This window comes from Salmo trutta, chromosome 20 (genome assembly GCF_901001165.1).
Source record: "Salmo trutta chromosome 20, fSalTru1.1, whole genome shotgun sequence".
Taxonomy (NCBI): Eukaryota; Metazoa; Chordata; class Actinopteri; order Salmoniformes; family Salmonidae; genus Salmo; species Salmo trutta.
The window spans coordinates 48,796,210-48,820,595 of NC_042976.1; the positions used below are offsets into that span (position 1 = coordinate 48,796,210).

The 24,386-nt window shown below is 40.8% G+C and overlaps 1 protein-coding gene across 5 annotated transcripts in view; it reads left to right on the forward strand.

The window, feature by feature from the left end:
* Positions 1-357: 357 nt before the first annotated feature.
* LOC115156199 (carboxy-terminal domain RNA polymerase II polypeptide A small phosphatase 1-like) overlaps positions 358-24,386 on the forward strand; it is a 72,543-nt gene continuing 48,514 nt past the window's right edge. For 4 of the 5 annotated variants that reach the window (XM_029703569.1, XM_029703571.1, XM_029703572.1 and 1 more), the window contains exons 1-2: positions 358-3,540; positions 4,389-4,490. In XM_029703569.1, coding sequence (XP_029559429.1) covers positions 634-3,540; positions 4,389-4,490 — 3,009 coding nt within the window. In that variant the 5' untranslated portion in view covers positions 358-633. Of the gene's footprint in view, positions 3,551-4,388; positions 4,491-24,386 lie in introns of all 5 variants that reach the window. The other variant, XM_029703573.1, reaches the window with a different exon arrangement.

Below are 24,386 nucleotides of genomic sequence, written 5' to 3' on the forward strand. Positions count from 1 at the left end.
CTGCTAAACAGGAGATGATATCAGGCTATTCCAATTTTTGGGCAGATGACAAAGCCGCCCAAGACTCTACTGAACTTGGAAAACAACATGGTAGTTAGCTCACTACAGACAGATCAGGTGTTCAAGACTCTATTGAACACATTCTTGGGAAACAACATGGCAGTTAGCTCACTATAGACAGATCAGGTGTTCAAGACGCTTCTTGTGTGTCAGTTTAAGATTTATGCCTTACTTCAGCTTTTTATAGTGATTTGATATTCCAGGAGTTATTTGTCACGTCTCTTGAAGCCCCAAATAAAGTGCTAGGTCTCCTGGAGAGGGACCTGTGTGCTAGGCTCAGTGTGGTTGTGACCTCCTGTCATGCCAACATGAAGACTGTTGCTGCTGTCTCAGGCGGGCTGTGGACTCAGTGAAGACCCCCAGCAGTGCAAGCCACTAGTACCAAAGGAGCTGTCTGTGACCTGCCAGCCCTCTGGACTCTGTCACCTCCCTTGAGAAAACAACTCTCTCTCTCTATGCTTGGAAGAGTTTAAAACCTCTGAACACTACAAACCTATTGGAGAAGGTCAGCTCCCTGTGTACCTAAAGAAGCACTCTGGTCAAAGCAAAGCTTTTGACCCATCTGCCAAAAGCATGCCTGCTGAACACTGTGAGGTGTCAGAACTAATTGAAGTCATGGATTCAAGCGAGCCTTCTGAGCAATCTGCTGAACCCTGCATCATTGTGGACGAAAGAAAAAACTCTTTGGACTATACTGAATCCCAAAAGGTCAATGGACAAATGGATACCTCTGTGCACAGTGTCGATCATTACAACATGAATGGAGACCATGCAGAGGAGAGTAAACCTTCTGTGCATTATAATAGGCATTCTGTGGGCTTTGAACAATGGATCAACAAGCCCTGTGAGGACTATCCAGCTCTTCACAAGCACACTAATCAGTGTACGTCTTCCGAGTTAAGTAAATCATTTGAAGAATGTACTCAACATTGTGAGTGCTTTGAGTTCAGCAAGTCCTTTGAGCACTGTGCTAATGACTGTCTAGCTTCTGTATTTAGGCAACACTGCGAAAATTGCACAGGACACTTTCAGTCATCTGAACAATGCAAGCCTTCTGATCAACACTGTATGTCTTTTGAGCCAAGTGAACCTGCTGAGAGCTCTGAGTTTTTTGAGCAATGTAAGATAAATGACTTCATACCTGACATCTCTGAATCCACTAAATCAATCAGATCATTTGAGCACTGCACTGGTATTTGTGAGTATTCAGGAAAATACAATCATATTGAACATCCAACAGAATATAATGAGACTACAATGTCATATAATGATGATTTAAAGCCCGCTGAGCCTACAGTTCAACAAATTGAAATCTGTGGGCTTTTTGACTCTGAGTTTTGCACAACATTAGAACCTATACATTCTTCAGATTTGAACATGCCTTCTCAACGCTATGCTGAACAAGTTGATCCCAATGAAAGTAGACATGTCTCTAAAGTTTGTGAACCCACTGAGCAAACTTTGCTTGCTGAACAAAGCAGTCATCAATCTGCTGAATATGATATACCCTCGGGGCACTGTGAACTGCAAAACAATCTCTATGAGCAAAATGAGACAAGTGTACAGTGTGAACTGACTGAGCGATGTAATTCTTGTGAGAGCTATCCCGGTCAACATCAAAGCATAAATAACAAATACTATGAGCCTAGCAACGCATTATATTCTGAGGAAGACAAGTCCTCTGAGTGCGCATCCATTGAAACAAGTTATTTAGAATTTTGCATCAATGACAGTATAAATTCAGACCTATTAACTGATTCAGCTGATTCCTATGAAGTATTAGTGGAAGAAGGAGCACCAGACAAATCCAGTGATGATAAAGCTAAATTCTGTTCAGAGATATGGGAATCTTTTGACAATTGTCCAGATGCGGTAGAATGTGAGGAAAGCAAAGCTGATGAAGAAAAACCTCACTTGGATGCAGTCGTTGTTGAGGAATTCTTTGACTTATTTGATAAAAAGGATACTTGTACCTTTTCTCAAAGGCAACCTTATACCTCCTGTTTTGAAGGGGGAGGGGTTCATGAGCAGATTTTTCAACAACTTAAACCTCAAGTGCACATTATGAATGAGGAAGAAACACATATACTCTGTGCCAAAAAAAGGCTTGAATCACTTGCTTTAGATGAGAAAATCAATGAGAATAAAGCTTTTAGTCAAGAAGTAGTTGATCAATCTTATGATACTTGTGCTGAGGATGGACCATTTCATGTAGACTGTGCTGATGATGAGGCATCAGCCTCTGGATCTTTTGCAGAGGAGGAAAGATGTGAATCTTGTTTTGAAGAAGCCTCAGCTAATGAAGTTGACGTTTATGAAGCTTTTGTAGCAGAAGACAATGCTATTAAGGCTCAGGCCCACAAGCCCTTTGTTGAGAAAGATTGCATTGCTGAAGATAAAGCTGGTGAGGTTCAGGCCAATGGACCCTTAGTTGATGAGGACAACATGTACGAACACAGTGCAGAGGAAGCTTCTCATGGATCCTCTGCTGACGTGTCTCTTGTTGAAGATGACGAAACATATGAGGGCCAAAATGATCAGACTTATGAACCATGCTTTGAAAAAGATAAATCTTTTGATGAAGAAGACCAGAAAATACGCATTGCAGAAGATGAATTATACAAGCCATATGCTAGAGACAAAGCTTATAGATCATATGAACTGTGTGATGAAGATTGCATCGCATATGGCTGTGAACATACACCATTTTCCATGGAAGGGGAAGCTTGTGCACTCTGCACTGAGGAGAAAGCCTGTGAACCAAGTGATGAAGATCACCATGAATATGAAAGCAAAGCCAATGAGTCTAATGTTAATCAAGAAGCTAATGGATTCTGTGATGAAGAAGACTCTGATGATATTTTTAATGAAGGAATTGATGACAGCACTCCTGAGACATATTTTAAAGTTGGAGTATGCACTGAGGAGGGAGAGCATGATGCTCCATGTGCTGAGAAGAGTGAATGTCCTAACTCACTTGAGGTTATAACCAAAGACACTATATTATGCACTGAAGGAAGCAAACCAGCTATGCCTGATGGTATTGAATTCAATGGAGATCAAACTGATTCCTCTACAACCTCTTCGGAAGAGATAGATGAGCAAAACAAGTCATCTGAATTGTGTGAGGATCTGAACACACCATATCTGTCTGAGAGCTGGGAGGAACACAATGTTGTCTCAGAGTACTTCCAACCGCCAGAGTCAGAGGACCTTTCAGAGCAGGTGTCTGAGAAAACAAGCCCCCCTTTCGATGGTGCTGAACATAGTAAAAACTCCATGGTCAGCGAGCCACATGAACATCACGCCGAACAAACAGAGCCCGCTGAAAAAAGTGAGCTGGATGAGAAAACAGAGTTGAACAAATTTTTTAAGATTGTGGCCTCTGAACAACCAAGTGAAGAGTCTGAGGAGGAGCTGAGTGACGATGAGTCTGATGAGTCCTGTGAATGCGAGTACTGCGTTCCGCCTAGAGACCAGGTATTTCAAGGTCTTTGCACCTTTCTTTAAATCCATTCGAATAGCATGCACCTAATTTGATTATAGCTGTGCTTTCAAATTTCAAATGATATATGAACGTTTCAGGTGTTGCATCAAACTGAAATCTGACAGAGAAAATAGTAAAATGTGTTTGTCAATGTATTTGGCCTGTTTTTAAAAAAAAAATTACATATTGACCATTCAGTTTTTGCTTTGGCTGTGTTGGCGTTGGATCAAATTTGTGGCAACACAACTGAAAAAGAGGAGGATATGACTAAACATAAGGCTCTTATTGCTTGACACAGCAGGTGGTATTAATGTCAGCCTATAAAAGTTATGATATCCTGACCTGGTTATTTACTCTACTGGGGCAAACAAATTTTGATTACACAGTATTATAGGCTGCTTATTTGGTCATCCCATTTCCTCATGCTAGTATAGTCGGTTTCACAGTATTGCCTACTTGATGAGGGAAGGGTTAGCTCATAGTCAGCCCACAGACCCATGAGTCCACAGTCACATTGACATTTACTTCTTCCATCAACAGAACACCAGCTGTTTGGAAATTGCTGTCTTATGCCCCCCTATGGACACATTCCTCTATAACTCATTTCTCTCAACATCACAAGCAAACCTTTTATCAGTGTGTTTTCTCACTACAATTTCATGAAGTAATGTTTTAAGTTTAATTCATGACCCACATGCACACTTTTTAATGGTTTTTGCATCATGTCAGTGTTGTCTTGATTTGCTTTAGAGCACAAACATTACAAAATAATCTAATTGCATCAATGAATTTGATGTCATCATTTGGCTCATTAACCTAACATTTACCTATTTGCTTTCAGGTCCCAGCAAAACCTTTGCTCCCTCAAATCAAGTCAAAAGACACAGGGAAGATCTGTGTGGTGATTGATTTGGATGAAACATTGGTGCACAGTTCATTCAAGGTAAGCTGATGTGTGTGACCGGCTCTTTAAGGACAAACGCTAACGTACTAGAGTTGATTATTTTCAACTTTCTCTTTTGTACTAATTAGTAAAGCAAAATGCAAATAATAATTTATTTGATCTAACAGCATTGTTTTTATTCTATGTCCATATCAATATTAATTTCTTCAAAAAGACTTAAAAAGAAAACATACTTTTAGAAGATCCTATACTCAAGGGATCACAAAACAAAATTCTTGCCAAATTCAAGCAAGTTCTTCAGGGTCAAATCACTACTCTTGTAATGGCCATGGTTAAATAATACATTTCACTTCCAAGGGACCGTTTACGCCTAGTATTGAAATTATTGTCCATATCAAATAATGTGTGATATGTCCCTTCGTGTTCACAACTTGCCTATACAAGTTTCATGATTGTATCTGCTGTGATCAGATTTATTTGGAATGTTAATTGTTGTTAATGAATGTTTAACAAGTTGTTAAAGGCAGAGTTCAGGATTTTGGCAATGAAGCTCTTTATCTTAACTTCCCATTTCAATGAAATGACGTTGAACCAACGTGAAATAGACATTGAATTGACGTCTGTGCCCAGTGGGTTGTGGACACTATTTTTATGTCTCTGCATGCAGTTTGAAGAAAGTTGCTAACTAGCATTAGCACAATTGCTAAGTAGCAATAACTGTTCCTACAGACTTCCAGTCATTGCGCTAACGCTAGTTAGCATTGGCTTGCAAAACTACCTCTAACTTCCTTTGTACCGAACACAGAGACATAAAAATGGTATCCACGAGTTCATCTGACTCTTTGGAAGAAGATAAAGGGCTTCATTGCCACAATCCTGAACTCTCTCTTTTTTACGGTTGAGTGCACCATTAAAAATGGCAGGACTCCTTGTTGTGTTGCTTCTAGCAAGTATTCTTATCTATGCTACTCGGTATATCCAGAATTAGCTGCGTAATGGGCATTATGTACTCTTGCCCACCACAGGTGGTCTTGGCAATCTAATCACAGTCTGTCCCAAAGGATGTCACCGGATAGGGCCACAGGTCTAAACTATCAATGAAAGTGGCAGCATTTGATTGAAGGCGAGTCACAAGTTGTAGTGGTGCTGTTTTGAGTCACTTGTAGTTTTGGTTAGGGTGTATATAATTGGATTGATGTTCAGTTCTGTAATGTCTGCTTGTCCAAATAAGTTATGGAGGGGGACTTATAGTAAATTAAAGATTTTAATGATTTGAAATACATATTTAATTTCCTATTCTCTGAGAGACATGTGCCCTATTCTAAATTAAGTTGGCTTGTTTTTTTTCATAATATGGCTGTTTTGATTTTAGAATAATGCTGTACATTTAGGTGATGTAAACCTACATTTTGATGCATGAAAACAATAAGTATTCAACTCGGTTCAAAGTAAGCTAGAACGGTCTGGTACGGAGTGCCAGCAAAATAAATAGTGGGGTAATAGTGGGGTACTAGTAAAACATGAGCCTATCACAATAATTAATGAATAGATTCCTAGAGAACGGTAGGATATTGAACTATTTATCTTTGCTGCATTTGAGTCGCATGAAAAATTTGCGAATAGACATGAAAACTTGTGGAATACGCTCCAAAATGCGGTGTGGTTCTATGATAACACTAAAATGTAGCCATTGCAGAGATGAGTGGCCGAGATCGAGACGCGTGGACAGCAATGTACGCATCATTCAAGACATTTGAGGTCCTAATGAATGACAATCACCAAATGTCATTCATAACACGTTTTGGTGTTTTGTAAGTAATGTCTCTTCGCATTTCACTTTACTTGTTCATGTGATATTAAAACTTGAAACATTTATCAAATGGCACTGTATGGATGCCGGAATTGAAGTAGCCTAATGGTTGTAATAGTAACTCATGTCTGGAATCTGACTGTAGGCCTCACATGTAGCCTATTATAATATTAACCCCTGCAGAATTAAGTGTCCCTCGCAGTAAAATGATAGACCAAATGTCAATTTTGTCTCAGGAACAGGAGTGGAGAAGTATGAGAGAATGCGAATGCGTGCTTAGGGACCTGTTGTGTAGCCTCAACGTGCAATTTCTTTGTGACATAAAAGCTGACAATATTTCATTTTCAACCACATAATATATGCATCCAAGATTAACTGAAATATTTTTAGAAACATGTTGGATTATTTTCACAGCTTTTAATTTCCATAAAACCAGTCAAACTGCTGTCATTTGGAAATATCCCCTGGTTCCTAAATGTCCTCACTCCATGAGAGAAGCAAAACTGAAAGAAAAAACTTTACCGGTATCAACTAGATTGCTGATGATGTAATTCCTGTCCTAGAACTGAAATTCTTGTTTATGTTCCACCTCAAAGACTGACTCAGGCTGCTATTCAGCAATTTGGGGTGGGAATGTGGTGGTGATTTCCACATGTTTCCGAGAAAGAACAACAATTAGGCCACTGACTGACAGCTGTCAGTGTAACTACCTAGCATGCTAACCTTAGCCAGCTAATGAAAGTTATGTGAGGACATTTCAGTTAAGATAATTAGGTGTTAGTCTTTTTCGTAAATAATTATTTTCACCTATCAGCCTACCTGTCAAGAGATGAGTCTCAGCTAAACTGTGCGTATACGAGCTGTTGACATGTTGAGGGTTGACGTTTGTCTGACTTGTCGTTTGATAATTCCAGTGAAACCATGTTGGATTCCAGATGTCATTAATATTGGACATGCACACAAACATGATCAAATAGCTATATTCTTTGTTCTCTCTATTCATTTCAGAAAGTATTCATACCCCTTGACTTATTCCACATCTTTGTGGTGATTGGGTGTATTGATACACCACCCAAAGTGGAATTATTAACTTTACCATGCTAAAAGGTATATTCATTGTGTGCTTTTAGAATTGTTTTCCCCATCTACCAATTGGTGCCCTTCTTTGCGAGGCATTGGTAAACCTTCCTGGTCTTTGTGGTTGAATCTGTGTTTGAAATTCACTGCTCGACTGAGGTACCTTACAGATGTGTGGGTTTACCGAGATGAGGTAGTCATTAAAAAATCATGTTAAACATTATAATTGCCCACAGAGTCCATGCAGCTTATTATGTGACTTGTTAAGGACATTTTTAAACCTTAACATTTTTAGGCTTGTATACTTATTGACTCAATACATTTCAGATTTTAATTAATTTGTAAAAATGTCTTGAAACAAAATTCCACTTTGACATTATGGGGGTATTGTGTGTAGGCCAGTGACACAAAATCTAAATGCAATTAATTTTAAATTCAGGCTGTAACACAACAAAATGTGGTAAAAGTTCAAGGGGTGTGAATATTTTCTGAAGGCAATGCATTATCTAAATTGCGCAGCTATATATCAATGCATTATATAAATTGCGCAGCTATATATCAATGAATTTTCTAAATTGAGGCTGCGAATCCGCCATAGAAATAGAAAAAATATAAGCTCTGGTAATATGGATAGCCGATTGAATGGTTTGAAGCGTGTATTGAAGCAATGCACAATTTCGTTTTGCATGGTTTTCTCATTAAGATAAATGGAATGGTCGAAAATGAGCAAACCCTGCACACCCGGGCCATGCAAAACGAATTTGCCTAAACGTTAGTAGTCAAAACCATTCATCTTTGGGTGATGTGGGGAGTGGGGTTCTAAAATGCATAATTTATAAAATGGTCATCTTTGTTTTATGCAGACTAGCTACAAAATAATTGAAATTTGACAAATTAAAAAAGGGGAGGTGCAAAAACATTATTTTGCACCCCCTATTTTAATTTGCTACATGGCAAGGTGTAAGGTCATCACTAGTTAACACAGCCACAAGTCATAAACCCATTTTATTTCTACATTTTTCTATTCCTGAAATGTTCAACCTACATTACATTTACATTTTAGTCATTTAGCAGACGCTCTTATCCAGAGCGACTTACAGTAGTGAATGCATACATTTCATACATTTTTTTTTTTCTGTGCTGGCCCCCCATGGGAATCGAACCCACAACCCTGGCGTTGCAAACACCATGCTCTACCAACTGAGCTACAGGGAAGTAACTTCACTGCTAACCTGCTAACCTCACTGCTAACCTTAACGAAAAAGCTAATTTTTGTTTTCATGAATTTGTATGATATAGCCAATTTGAACTTTGGTTTCAGCTAGATAAAACAGCTACAAAGTGTAGGCTACAGAGAAAAGCTACTTGCCTCTTGGGTGACTTAGGGTGGCAACATAGCCTAGTGGGTAGAGTGTTGGACTAACAACTGAAAGGTTGCAAGATCGAATCCCTGAGCTGACAAGGTACAAACTTTGAACAAGGCAGTTTACCCACTGTTCCTAGGCTGTCATTGAAAATAAGAATTTGTTCTTAACTGACAAGCCTAGTTAAATAAATTAAAAATAGAGAGAACTTTGCAGCAAGAGGTTCGGAATAATAAACATTGCCATTTTGGTGGGTGGTAACATTGAAATAAAACCCAACCTGAAACAAAATGTGCAGTAGGCTGAAAATGTCATCTCATAGCAAAAGACACATAAGAGTCATGGAAACATCTGAAGTCACACATTTGGATTTGGCAATATATCATACTTTGACAAAAATGATGCCTTATTCACTTACATTGTTGTGCAACATCATGGGTAAGCTCTGGCCAGAGCCGGTCCTGACCTAAGCAAAATTCTGCTAAGGGGCCCTCGTACCTGACCCATGAGCCATGTAAACCATTGCCACACAGTCACACCAGTGCTCCCACTACAATCCTTCCTCCTTTAAATCAGTTTGCTCCATCTGTCGGTCTAAGAATAAGTAGACCTATACAGAACAGAATGAGGTATAAACAAACAATATTTATTGAATAGAATATTTGATAGAATCTTAAGATAAGTGAATATTAACATAAATAGGAAATTGTAGAAAATAATAAAATATAACACTGAGCTTTGGCTCTGCTGCCTGGTAATTAGTCCAGTCCTCACAATATTATACATTTTAGCTTTGTCTATACAATGTAAACATACGCCTATAGGCTATGGCTGCAGCTATACATCTTAAAATAGTGAAATAAAACCTATACAGCTGTGTGATTAGCTTTGTCTATACAATGTAAACATACGCCTATAGGCTATGGCTGCAGCTATATGTCTCAGAATAGTAAAATAAAACCTATACAGCTGTGCGATTAACTTTGGTTTCCTCTACAGCCTGGGCATTTTCAGCATCAGCACCAGTCTATCTGGACTGTCTGGAAGAAATTGAGAAAGTATGTCACATAGTTAAGCAGTCAATTACACAAGTTCACTTCTGCCATACAATGTTAAATGTTACTAAGTGTGTAAACATTTTAATGTTTGAATTAAAATCTTAGCATCAAAATATTCCTCTTCTACACTTTCTTGAGGCAAAATCATCTATGATATCATAGGACATGTGTTTCCCCACGTCATGATTTATGTAAATAGCCCATCCAACTACCTCATCCCCATACTGTATTTATTTATTTATCTTGCTCCTTTGCACCCCAGTATCTCTACTTGCACATTCATCTTCTGCACATTCTACCATTCCAGTGTTTAATTGCTATATTGTAATTACTTTGCCATCATGGCCTATTTATTGCCTTACCTCCCTTATCCTACCTCATTTGCACATGCTGTTCTATTAGGGTTTCACATTTACGCAAAAACAATGTGCAGTGGGGGGAAAAAGTATTTGATCCCCTGCTGATTTTGTACGTTTGCCCACTGACAAAGAAAGGATCAGTCTATAATTTTAATGGTAGGTTTATTTGAACAGTGAGAGACAGAATAACAACAAAAATATCCAGAAAAACGCATGTCAGAAATGTTATAAATTGATTTGCATTTTAAAGAGGGAAATAAGTATTTGACCCCCTCTCAATCAGAAAGATTTCTGGCTCCCAGGTGTCTTTTATACAGGTAACGAGCTGAGATTAGGAGCACACTCTTAAAGGGAGTGCTCCTAACCGCAGCTGGTTACCTGTAAAAAAGACACCTGTCCACAGAAGCAATCAATCATATTCCAAACTCTCCACCATGGCCAAGACCAAAGATCTCTCCAAGGATGTCAGGGACAAGATTGTAGAACTACACAAGGCTGGAATGGGCTACAAGACCATCGCCAAGCAGCTTGGTGAGAAGGTGACAACATTTGGTGTGATTATTCGCAAATGGAAGAAACACAAAAGAACTGTCAATCTTCCTCGGCCTGGGGCTCCATGCAAGATCTCACCTCGTGGAGTTGCAATGATCATGAGAACGGTGAGGAATCAGCCCAGAACTACACGGGAGGATTTTGTCAATGATCTCAAGGCAGCTGGGACCATAGTTACCAAGAAAACAATTGGTAACACACTACGCCGTGAAGGACTGAAATCCTGCAGCGCCCGCAAGGTCCCCCTGCTCAAGAATACATAAACATGCCCGTCGGAAGTTTGCCAATGAACATCTGAATGACTCAGAGGACACCTGGGTGAACGTGTTGTGGTCAGATGAGACCAAAATGGAGCTCTTTGACATCAACTCAACTCGCCATGTTTGGAGGAGGAGGAATGCTGCCTATGACCCCAAGAACACCATCTCCACCGTCAAACATGGAGGTGGAAACATTATGCTTTGGGGGTGTTTTTCTGCTAAGGGGACAGGACAACTTCACCGCATCAAAGGGACGATGGACGGGGCCATGTACCGTCAAATCTTGGGTGAGAACCTCCTTCCCTCAGCCAGGGCATTGAAAATGGGTCGTGGATGGGTATTCCAGCATGACAATGACCCAAAACACACGGCCAAGGCAACAAAGGAGTGGCTCAAGAAGAAGCACATTAACCTGTTGGATTTACCCTAGGATAGGGGGCGCCACAGCGCATTTTGGAAAAAAATCGTTCCCATTTTCAACGGCCTACTAATCAAAGTCAGAAGCTAAGACATGCATATACTTATTTTATATGGATAGAAAACACCCTAAATTTTCTAAAACTGTTTGAATGGTGTCTGTGAGTATAACAGAACTCGTATGGCAGTCAAAACCCCGAGACCGATTGAACCAGGAAGTGGAAATCTGAATTGTGGACTCGACTTCACAGCCTTACCTATAAATCACAACGTAAAAAAATGAAAATTGAGCACTTTCCAGTGCTTCCACTAGATGTCCCCAGTCTTTACAAAGTGTTTTGAGGGTTCTGCGGTAGAAACTCAGTGAAAGAGACGATGTGGCAATTGGTCAGAGTAGTAGGGCCATGAGCATTGTGACGTCGGCGGCCGTGTCTGCCCCCACCTTTGGAAGCCTTTTGAAACACAATGACATCGTCCCACTCGAATCTGATTGGCTCTCTTGTTGAAACAGGCCCTGACGATTATTTTATACAACGTTTGACATGTTTGAACGAACCTAACTAACCGTAAACAGTCATTTTGCATTAGACAGGTGCCGCGCACGGAACAACATTTGATTACAGCCTTAGGACGCGCTAACGACAGGAAGCTAATGGAACATAAAGCATGGACTTTTTCGACCGAAAATACATTTGTCATGGACCTGGGACATCGGGAAGTGTTTTCTGATGAAGACAACTAAAGGTGAGGGATTATTGGCGATATTATACAATATCAGATGTTACTTGCTCAAATGTTCAAAGATGGCGCCGAGCTAGGTTTTCGAGCTCAATTTCTGGGTATCGCATCCCATTTGATCTCAAAGTGTGATTACCCTGTAAAGTTAATTTAAAATCTGTTTTGACAGGTGTTTTCAAGAGATATTCATCTATAAATCTTAGATTGACAATATATATTAAAAAAATCGTTTTCGAATAGTAATTTATAAAATTGTAGCACTGTTTCCCGGGACGCATTATATGGGAAAATAGTTAGTCAACCTCAGGTGCCGATGTAAAATGCTGTTTTTATATAGAAATATGACCTTTATTGAACAAAAGATTGCATGCTGTGTGTAACATGATGTCCTAGGTGTGTCATCTGATGAAGTTTGTAAAAGGTTAGTGCTGCATTTAGCTGTTTTTTGGTTATATGTGATGGGTGTGCTTGCTCGGAAAATTCATATGATGCGACTTTTACAATGTACTCCTCTAACATAATCTAATATTGTGCTTTTCCTGTAAAACCTTTTTGAAATCGGACAACGAGGGTCGATTCAAGAGAGGTGTATCTATAAAACGATATGAGACAGCCCTATATTTGAAAAAAAAAAAATATTGAATTTCGTTATGCTAATGTCGCTAGGAGTTTTCGCTGGAAAATGATCCCGCTAACGGGATGGTAGGCTGAAGAAGTTGGTCCTGGAGTGGCCTAGCCAGTCTCCAGACCTTAATCCCATAGAAAATCTGTGGAGGGAGCTGAAGGTTCGAGTTGCCAAACATCAGCCTCGAAATCTTAATGACTTGGAGAAGACCTGCAAAGAGGAGTGGGACAAAATCCCTCCTGAGATGTGTGCAAACCTGGTGGCCAACTACAAGAAACGTCTGACCTCTGTGATTGCCAACAAGGGTTTTGCCACCAAGTACTAAGTCATGTTTTGCAGAGGTGTCAAATACTTATTTCCCTTACTAAAATGCAAATCATTTTATAACATTTTTGACATGCGTTTTTCTGGATTTTTTTGTTGTTATTCTGTCTCTCACTGTTCAAATAAAGCTACTATTAAAATTATACACTGATCATTTCTTTGTAAGTGGGCAAACGTACAAAATCAGCAGGGGATCAAATACTTTTTTCCCCCACTGTAGACTTTTTCTACTGTATTATTGATTGTAGGTTTGTTTATTCCATGTGTAACTCTGTGTTGTTGTATGTGTCGAACTGCCTTTCTTTATCTTGGCCAGGTCGCAGTTGCAAATGATAACGTTTTCTCAACTAGCCTACCTGGTTAAATAAGAGGTGAAATAAAACATTTAAAAAATTAAATGATGGCCAGACCACTCACACGTTCCTGTGACATGGAAGACTTTAGGTAGCATAATTTTGAAAAGCTCCTCTCTACCGATGCTACTGTTACTGGTAGAGTGACTGCAATTCTTAGGGCTATCCAAAAGGTTAGGATAGAGTTCCTCCAGGTTTTTCTCACAGAGAAAAAAGCAGATCAGGTCAATTCTGAATCTTGTGTGCCAGATCCCTTCCACTGATGTTACAGTCATCTCTGAAGGTTAGAGTGTTTTCAACTTCCATGCAGTGAGCCTTTAAATATTCACTGGACATCTGAGAGGCAGTGCTGAAGTTCAGCAGCACTCCATATTTGGTTTTCACCTTGTTGAGTGTTTCAAATCTCTCATCCATGGATGTCACAGCAGAGTCGACCACAATGTTGAAGTAGTTGACTTCAAGGTTTTTCAGTGCATCAGTAACTGGTTCATCTGGAGCCTCATAGCTTAAGTGCCTCTTGCTGTTTTTCAGTCTTCTCTTTCAGAACAGCCTTCACATTAATTTCTTCACAAATGCTTTTGGCTGTAGTCTTGGCCTCAGAGCATCCAGTTTCCTGGTATGTAGTGAGGGAGGCCTTTGCATTTGAGATTAAATTCACTGCGATATCCAACTGCATTGAGGCGGATTGAAGGAGCTTCTTTACCTTGTTTGTCATTGTCAGTATCTCACACCATACAACACAGCAAATCAAGAAGCGGTAGGACCCAACATCCTCTGCAAATGCTTGTGCCTCCACTTTGGCCACAGGATCATTGATCGTCTGTCTGGCTTCCAATAATGCCTCCCGAACCTCAGAAGCCTGATACCTGATTGCATGAACACTTTGGAGCCTACTCTCCCATCTTGTGTCACTCCATGATTTCACAGTTATGTTCACGTGTTTCTTCAAAACACTCCATCTTTGTGTGCCAGCTGAAAAGAAGGTGAAGAGCTTTTGCACATGCCCAAAAACCCCAACTGCATCTTTTGAAGATTTGGCAGCATCTGCAATGACAAGCAGTGGTCACCAACCTTTTCTGAGTCAAGATCCCTTTCGCAGTCAAAAAGCAAGCTGAGATCTACTGCTCACATTATTATTATTTTTTTTACATTAACCTGACACAAACAGTTTTGTAGGAATGAGGTTTGGGCAGTTGGCCTAATACATTATCACAGCATATCTGCTATATGATTGGCCTGCCAATATTGTTAATCAGACCATATTATATTTCAAAACTTGAGGTTTGATAACAAAATAGATCAGTTGGTTTAGCACTTTTGAGGCACTGTAGAGCATGAATTGAAATAATTTGCTTTTTTATTTTACTGGCCTGATGGTACCTTCATCTGATGGTCAACAAGGTCAAATCACGACGTCGGTGATCTTCAGGTCGAAAAGTCAGAGCTCTAAAAAGATGCCTGAGTTTCCGACTTGGAATTCCGACTTGGATGACCATTCAAAAGATTTTTCCCAACCCCTCTCACGGTCCCTGCTCTCTTCTTCCTTTCCTCCGGTGAGACTGAACAGAGAGAGGGGACACAGTCTTCCACCTAATGGCGAAACTCGAGTCGCACCGCATCTGCCTCATAAACAAATTCATGTTGTTCCTACGACCAGAGAAAGTTACATATTCCTTAATATTAAAATCAACACGAAGAACTGCTAATAATAACAAAACGCAGGGCTATCGATACTTGGCTACTCATTCATTGCAGCTGAGTCCCAGCGGAGAAGCGCATTTTGTAATAGTGTTGAATGAAAACAGTAACAGTGCTGAATATAAACTTAAACATGAACTCACTCATAAAAACAGCAGCTCTTTGCCGTATTTGTTGACAGTCTCTCTGTGGTCATGGTTTTAAAAGTTATTCAATCTTACGTAGGTTAGTAGCCTATTAAACTTGGCTGTAGCCAGGGTCATGGAAGCTCTGTAGCCACGGTGATTTGAGCTATCCGATTGGGCAGCGCAGTAGGTCAAATCAAATCAAATGTATTTATATAGCCCTTCTTACATCAGCTGATATCTCAAAGTGCTGTACAGAAACCCAGCCTAAAACCCCAAACAGCAAGCAATGCAGGTGTAGAAGCACGGTGGCTAGGAAAAACTCCATAGAAAGGCCAGAACCTAGGAAGAAACCTAGAGAGGAACCAGGCTATGAGGGGTGGCCAGTCCTCTTCTGGCTGTGCCGGGTGGAGATTATAGCAGAACGTGGCCAAGATGTTCAAATGTTCATAAATGACCAGCATGGTCTAATAATAATATTCACAGTTGTCGAGGGTGTAACAAGTCAGCACCTTAAGAGTAAATGTCAGTTGGCTTTTCATAGCCGATCATTGAGAGTATCTCTACCGCTCCTGCTGTCTCTAGAGAGTTGAAAATATCAGGTCTGGGACAGGTAGCACGTCCGGTGAACAGGTCAGGGTTCCATAGCCGCAGGCAGAACAGTTGAAACTGGAGCAGCAGCATGGCCACGTGGACTGGGGACAGCAAGGAGTCATCATGTCAGGTTGTCCTGAGGCATGGTCCTAAGGCTAAGGTCCTCCGAGAGAGAGAAAGAGAGAAAGAGAGAATTAGAGCACATACTTAAATTCACACAGGACACCGGATAAGACAGGAGAAATACTCCAGATAACAGACTGACGCTAGCCCCCCGACACATAAACTACTGCAGCATAAATACTGGAGGCTGAGACAGGAGGGGTCAGGAGACACTGTGGCCCCATCCGACGATACCCCCCGGACGGAGTGAAACAGGAAGGATATAACCCCACCCACTTTGCCAAAGCACAGCCCCCCACCACTAGAGGGATATCTTCACCCAACAACTTACCATCCTGAGACAAGGCCGAGTATAGCCCACAAAGATCTCCACCACAGCACAACCCAAGGGGGGGGCGCCAACCCAGACAGGAAGACCACGTCAGTGACTCAACCCACTCAAGTGACGCACCCCTCCTAGGGACGGCATGGAAGAACACCAATAAGCCAGTGACTCAGCCCCTGTAATAGGGTTAGAGGCAGAGAATCCCAGTGGAGAGAGGGGAACCGGCCAGGCAGAGACAGTGAATTTGGGTTTCCAATATCTCCAAAAGAATGTGGTGATCGATGGTATCAAAAGCAGCACTAAGATCTAGGAGCACGAGGACAGATGCAGAGCCTCGGTCTGACATCATTAAAAGGTAATTTACCACCTTCACAAGTGCAGTCTCAGTGCTATGATGGGGTCTAAAACCAGACTGAAGGCAGTGAGTTGCTGCGCAACAGCTTTTTCTACATATTTTGAGAGGAATGGAAGATTCGATATAGGCCGATAGTTTTTTATATTTTCTGGGTCAAGGTTAGGCTTTTTCAAGAGAGGCTTTATTACTGCCACTTTTAGTGAGTTTGGTACACATCCGGTGGATAGAGAACCGTTTATTATGTTCAACATAGAAGGGCCAAGCACAGGAAGCAGCTTTTTCAGTAGTTTAGTTGGAATAGGGTCCAGTATGCAGCTTGAAGGTTTAGAGGCCATGATTATTTGCATTATTGTGTCAAGAGATATAGTACTAAAACACTTTAGTGTCTCCCTTGATCCTAGGTCCTGGCAGAGTTGTGCAGACTCAGGACAATGGAGCTTTGGAGGAATACGCAGATTTAAAGAGGAGTCCGTAATTTGCTTTCTAATGATCATGATCTTTTCCTCAAAGAAGTTCATGAATTTATTACTGCTGAAGTGAAAGCCATCCTCTCTTGGGGAATGCTGCTTTTTAGTTAGCTTTGCGACAGTATCAAAAATACATTTCGGATTGTTCTTATTTTCCTCAATTAAGTTGGAAAAATAGGATGATCGAGCAGCAGTGAGGGCTCTTCGATACTGCACGGTACTGTCTTTCCAAGCTAGTCGGAAGACTTCCAGTTTATGTGGCGCCATTTCTGTTCCAATTTTCTGGAAGCTTGCTTCAGAGCTTGTGTATTTTCTGTATACCAAGGAGCTAGTCTCTTATGACAACTGTTTTTAGTTTTTAGGGGTGCAACTACATCTAGGGTATTGCGCAAAGTTAAATTGAGTTTCTCAGTTAGGTGGTTAACTGATTTTTGTCCTCTGACATCCTTGGGTAGGCAGAGGGAGTCTGGAAGGGCATCAAGGAATCTTTGGGTTGTCTGAGAATTTATAGCACGACTTTTGATGCTCCTTGGTTGGGGTCTGAGCAGATTATTTGTTGCGATTGGAAACGTAATAAAATGGTGGTCCGATAGTCCAGGATTATGAGGAAAAACATTAAGATCCACAACATTTATTCCACGAGACAAAACTAGGTCCAGAGTATGACTGTGGCAGTGAGTAGGTCCAGAGACATGTTGGACAAAACCCACTGAGTCGATGATGGCTCCGAAAGCCTTTTGGAGTGGGTCTGTGGACTTTTCCATGTGAATATTAAAGTCACCAAAAATTTGAATATTATCTGCTGTGACTACAATGTCCGATAGGAATTCAGGGAACTCAGTGAGGAACGCTGTATATGGCCCAGAAGCCCAGTAAACAGTAGCTATAAAAAGTGATTGAGTAGGCTGCATAGATTTCATGACTAGAAGCTCAAAAGACGAAAATGTTTTTTTTTTTTTGTAAATTGAAATTTGCTATCGTAAATGTTAGCAACACCTCCGCCTTTGCGGGATGCACGGGGGATATGGTCACTAGTGTAACCAGGAGGTGAGGCCTCATTTAACACAGTAAATTCATCAGGCTTAAGCCATGTTTCAGTCAGGCCAATCACATCAAGATTATGATCAGTGATTAGTTAATTGACTATAACTGCCTTTGAAGTGAGGGATCTAACATTAAGTAGCCCTATTTTGAGATGTGAGGTATCACAATCTCTTTCAATAATGGCAGGAATGGAGGAGGTCTTTATTCTAGTGAGGTTGCTAAGGCGAACACCGCCATGTTTAGTTTTGCCCAACCTAGGTTGAGGCACAGACACGGTCTCAATGGGGATAGCTGAGCTGACTACACTGACTGTGCTAGTGGCAGACTCCAGCTGGCAGGCTGGCTAACAGCCTGCTGCCTGGCCTGCACCTTATTTCATTGTGGAGCTAGAGGAGTTAGAGCCCTGTCTATGTTCGTAGATAAGATGAGAGCACCCCTCCAGCTAGGATGGAGTCCGTCACTCCTCAACAGGCCAGGCTTGGTCCTGTTTGTGTTTGAGTCCCAGAAAGAGGGCCAATTATCTACAAATTCTATATTTTGGGAGGGGCAGAAAACAGTTTTCAACCAGCGATTGAGTTGTGAGACTTTGCTGTAGAGCTCATCACTCCCCCGAACTGTGAGGGGGCCAGAGACAATTACTCGATGCCGACACATCTTTCTAGCTGATTTACATGCTGAAGTTATGTTGCGCTTGGTGACCTCTGACTGTTTCATCCTAACATCGTTGGTGCCGACGTGGATAACAATATCTCTATACTCTCTACACTCGCCAGTTTTAGCTTTAGCCAGCACCATCTTCAGATTAGCCTTAACGTCGGTAGCCCTGCCCCCTGGTAAACAGTGTATGATCGCTGGATGATTCGTTTTAAGTCTAGTACTGCGGGTAATGGAGTCGCCAATGACTAGGGTTTTCAATTTGTCAGAGCTCACGGTGGGAAGCTTTGGCGTCTCAGACCCCGGAACGGGAGGAGTAGAGACCAGAGAATCGGTTGAAAGTTTCTGTCGGCTGAATGAGCAACACCGGTTGAGCATTCCTACAGCATTTCCCTCCAGAAGCCATGCGAAAGTTGTCTGGCTGCAGGGACCGTGCGAGGGGATTTATACTAACGTTACTATCTGTACTTACTGGTGGCACAGACGCTGTTTCATCGGTGCACTCAATTTAGTCACAGATTTGCCAGTCCGCCGGGAAGGGGGAGTTTGTCTCATGGGAACACTTTGCTTACCCGGTGCGCAGGACTTTTGAATCAAGTGCACCTACTGGCAACAGCTCAACACGATTTTTAAAAAGGAGTGCAAGCCTTTATCGTTCTTTGGCTTTTATACAGAAATATTTGGTGATCGACTAGGAATGCCTTGAAGCTATTGACCGGTTGGCGACCACTGGTTTAGAGTATGTGCTCCACATGGGACGAATACGGCTCTGGGATTTCTTTGCAGCCGTCTGGCTTGTATTCCTTGGTGCTTGCCCTTCATGTTGGCACCATTATCATAAGCTTGCCCTCTGCAATCTTCAAATGGACTCTTCAGCTCATCTAAAATGACAGTGGACAGATTCAAGCCTGTTGTAACCTCAACATTCACAAAGCCAAGGACGTGCTTCTTGAGCTCTGGCTTTCCCTTTAAAGCCACGCTTCTCAGAATAATGGACATTTGCTCCTGGTGACTAATGTCAGGTGTGCAGTCCAAGATAATGGAGTACTTTGAGTCTCTTACTTGAGTCACTATTGCTTCCAGAATCGTGTCACTCATTCTGTGCGCACTTCCCAAGGTAATGAGCATGTGTTTCTCCATCTTTAATTTTGCTGAGATGATTTTCCATAACGGGGTCAAATTTAGCCAGTAATTCAACCTCTTTTAAGAAGTTTCCATTATCTGGTTGGAAGAGTTTGTCTGATGAACCCCTGAATGCTAGGTTTCTTTCAGCCAGAGACTGGGTGATACTTATTAAATGTGTAAGGACATCCCGTCATCCCTTTCTTTCAGCCTCCAAAATTGTCATTTGTATCTGGTCAAGAGTCTGTCCTCGACTTAGGCGCAGATCAAGTTCTGTCCACTTAATAATATTGTTTGTGTGTTCAGGACTACCCTCATGGTGTTTCAGAATGGCGTCACCAGTCATTCACGCCTTCCTTTATTATTTTGTAGTCTTTTGTTTAAAAGAGCTTACAGCAAAAACAAACACAGTGTATGAAAGCCAGCTCCCATTTGACACCTGTCTCTGTAATAAGCCTGAATGGAAACCTCTTCTAGACTTGTGTTTAGTGTAAGAAAAATCCAGTCCTGGTTTGAATGGACCTTTGCACACTAACTCAGTCCTCATAAAGTATTTTAAGAGTGGGGGCCAATCTGCTGGGTAACTTGGTAGAGCAGCAACTGTTCTATTAGGGTCTGAGCTGCTTGTATCTGATGCTGGCTGTACACTTCTGGTTGTGCTAGTACTGGCTGAGGCTGCCTGTACTTCACCTGGGTTTGTGTTAGTACTTGCTGAAGACAGCTGTATTGGGTCTGTGTTAGTATTTGCTGAAGCCAGCTGTACTGGGTCTGTCTTAGTACTGGCTGAGGCTAGATGTGGGTCAACTGAGTCTGTGCTTGTACTGGCTGATGATCCAGCATCTCCTCTACTGACAAACTTAAGCATAGCACCTGTAAATTATTGATAACAATACTATTATTAATTGTATCAGCTGCATCAGGCCCATTCAAACTGTCTCACCCATATTTCATTTTATACATTTTCAAATATACTATGGCTTGGCTGAATACTTGATGGTTATTATTTACTGAGAGATGTGCATCCATATTGCCCAGCATGCCCAGCTAATCAACATTTTAAATTCAATATATAAATCAATAGTCAATGTCAATCAATTACTTTCCATCTTGCATTCGTCCAGAGTTGTAACAAAACCTTGACTGAGAGACTAGAAAATCATTGTCTTGTTTTAATTATGTGCGCCTATGAGGAGTACTATCACGCCCATATATTGTCTGGACTGGTCCACACAGAGGTTGCTGCTGGAAAGCGCAAGTTTTAGTTCAGGCACGCGCATATGAACGCATGTTCACGCGTGACACGGTTATCTTTTCCAAGCTGCAGTTTATAAACACCGTTGCCCGTTGGTGCTTATCAAACGTAATAAATAGTTGTATTTCACTCTCACTTTTGTCAGGCACAGTCACAAAACACAGCCCTGAAAGTGGCAAGCAAGCAAGCAAGACACAGACAGACCAAGAGATGCACTGCCCAGCTATGTTAGCAAGACAGACACACTAGAGAGATGCACTGCAAGCTAGCACATCAACTTAACATTACAGTTATTTGCTGACAACAAACTTGGAGAGGAGAGAACACAAGTTTACCTGATTGCTGTTCCCGCAATTCACTCTCATGGTGTTTTTTTTTATACTATTTTCGTGATCAGAAGGATTGTTCCGCTTCATCCTCTCATCGAAGTTGTAAACATTGAACCCCGCTTTGACACACACCCTGTCGTTCCGCCATTCCTGAGTAATTTGCGCAGGTAGCCTACATGAGCCTTTTGAAGTTTGACAATCAGATGAAAACATCATGACTGGTTGTGTTTATGCCACATTAAAAAGCAGGCTAATACATGTTAAAAGCTAAACAAGACATCTTTACTGTTAAGGCCGATAGAGATCCTATTAAATTAATATGGATTCTATATGTAATTCCATTTTTTTTTGTTTAGGCACGTGCACACATAGGAGGTCCCTTTACCCGGGAATAAATTAAATCTACTTTCACTCCTGATTCAACTAGAATACTGAAACAAAGTTGGAAAACTTAAATAATCTTCAATTACATTTATTTAAAATGTCTCTGAATTAGTATTTTGATATATCAATATGACGTTTCAATGAGGTATATATGACCTCATTGATTTACTGTGCTCTACAGTAAGCAAAGGCAGTGCACTTTACCCAGGCAGCCTTGTGAGATAAGCATTTTATTTACGAGGGACTTCAGCTTGGCATCAACCCTGTGCTCACTGACCTGAATGTCGGGTGGCTACGGTCATGCTAGTGGTGTGGAGTAAGAAAGGGAACATTAAAAATGGGACATTATGAATCACTGTCATCTCTTAAATGGGCTTGAAATGATTTTGCTATCTATGAATGTGAACCCATGAGCATGAGGTAGCTAGTGATGTGAACAAGTCTGGTGTCCTGGTAGAACTTTCATAGAGCAAAAGCAAGTGTCTCTCAAAATTAGCTTGCGTCAAATTCTGACTTGGTCAGATGTGGCATGGAGTCAATACACATTTTAAATTAGCTACTCTTTTTGTCAAAGAAAACATTGAAAGCATTCCAACATGTGCATTTAAAAAAAACATGCAGATAACTGTATGTATGTATGTATGTATGTAGTGAAAAAAGCGCATATCCAGCCATATAGTTTGCTATCAGGTATCTAGGTAAGACCCAGATGCAGACACATCAAATTGACAATGGTTTCATATTTCAACAGGGGCAGGCAATAGACAGGTCAAGGCAGGCAGGGGTCAGTGAACCAGAGGTGGGGCAAAGGTAAAGGTCGGCAGGCAGGGTCAGGGGCAGGCAGAGTGGTCAGGCAGGCGGGCTCAGAGTCAGGACAGGCAAGGGTCAAAAACGCTGGTTGACTTGACAAACAAGCGAACTGGCAACAGACAAACAGAGAACACAGGTATAAATGCACAGGGGATAATGGGGAAGATGGGCGACACCTGGAGGGGGGTGGAGACAATCACAAGGACAGGTGAAACAGATCAGGGTGTGACAGTTTGCCAGACTCTACACTTTATTACTTCATAGATCATGAATTTAGGTGTCCTACAAAGCACATTCTCGTGAATTACCTAACATTTGAGAGACATATTGTAGGTAGAAGACGCATCTAAATATATCCAACATTTATTTGTATTTATTTTTTATTTATTTCACCTTTATTTAACCAGGTAGGCAAGTTGAGAACAAGTTCTCATTTACAATTGCGACCTGGCCAAGAAAAAGCAAAGCAGTTTGACAACATACAAAAACACAGAGTTACACATGGAGTAAAACAACATACAATCAATGATACAGTAGACAAAAATAAGACAATATACAATATGAGCAAATGATGTGAGATAAGGGAGGTAAAGGCAAAAAAGGCCATGGTGGCAAAGTAAATAAAGTATAGCAAGTAAAACACTGGAATGGTAGATTTGTAATTTGAAGAAAGTTCAAAGTTAAAATATAAATAATATGGTGCAAAGGAGCAAAATAATAAATAAAATAAAGAAATACAGTAGGGGAAGAGGTAGTAGTTTGGGCTAAATTATAGATGGGCTATGTACAGGTGCAGTGATCTGGGAGCTGCTCTGATAGCTGGTGCTTAAAGCTAGTGAGGGAGATAAGTGTTTCCAGTTTCAGAGATTTTTGTAGTTCGTTCCAGTCATTGGCAGCAGAGAACTGGAAGGAGAGACGACCAAAGGAGGAGTTGGCTTTAGGGGTGACCAGAGAGATATACCTGCTGGAGCGCGTGCCACAGGTGGGTGCTGCTATGGTGACCAGTGAGCGGAGATAAGGGGGGACTTTACCTAGCAGGGTCTTGTAGTTTTGAGATACAGTATATTTCAGTGACTCAAATTTAAACATGATGGTGCACCTTTATTTTTACTTGACAGTTTTACAAGCTTGTAAAGTACATATTTAAAGACTTCATTCAAACATCTCTTTCTTACATAAAAGCTGCAATATGTAACTTTTTGGGCAGCCTGACGAAATTCACATAGAACTGTAAGTTATAGATCTGTCATTGAAAGCAAATCCAAGCAGCGGTAGATATGTTATATTAGCTCTATTTTATGCTTCCTGTTCTGCTAGCTTTTTGCGTATTTTTACATTCAGTTTTGTACACCAGCTTCAAACAGCTGAAAATACTATATTTTGGGTTATTTAACACTAGAACCGCCTTGCCTTTCAGCCTTTAGGTACCCGCTAGAGAACATTGCCAGGCGTTCACTTTAGCATATGCATCAGATGCATATCAATCCGCAAGTTGCAGCACTTAAATAGTACATGAACTATAACATTATAAAGGGTAAATTCCATGAAGAAATATTCATGGAAATACTGTATTTAAAAAAAAATTATAATAAAAAAAAAAATAGTCAATTGTTTAGATTGAAAAATTATTAAAAAAATATAATTTACTCTAAGTCCTAGAAAAAACTGTCCTGTAGCGGTTTCCCTTACAATAAAACATTACAGTGTAATCCATGT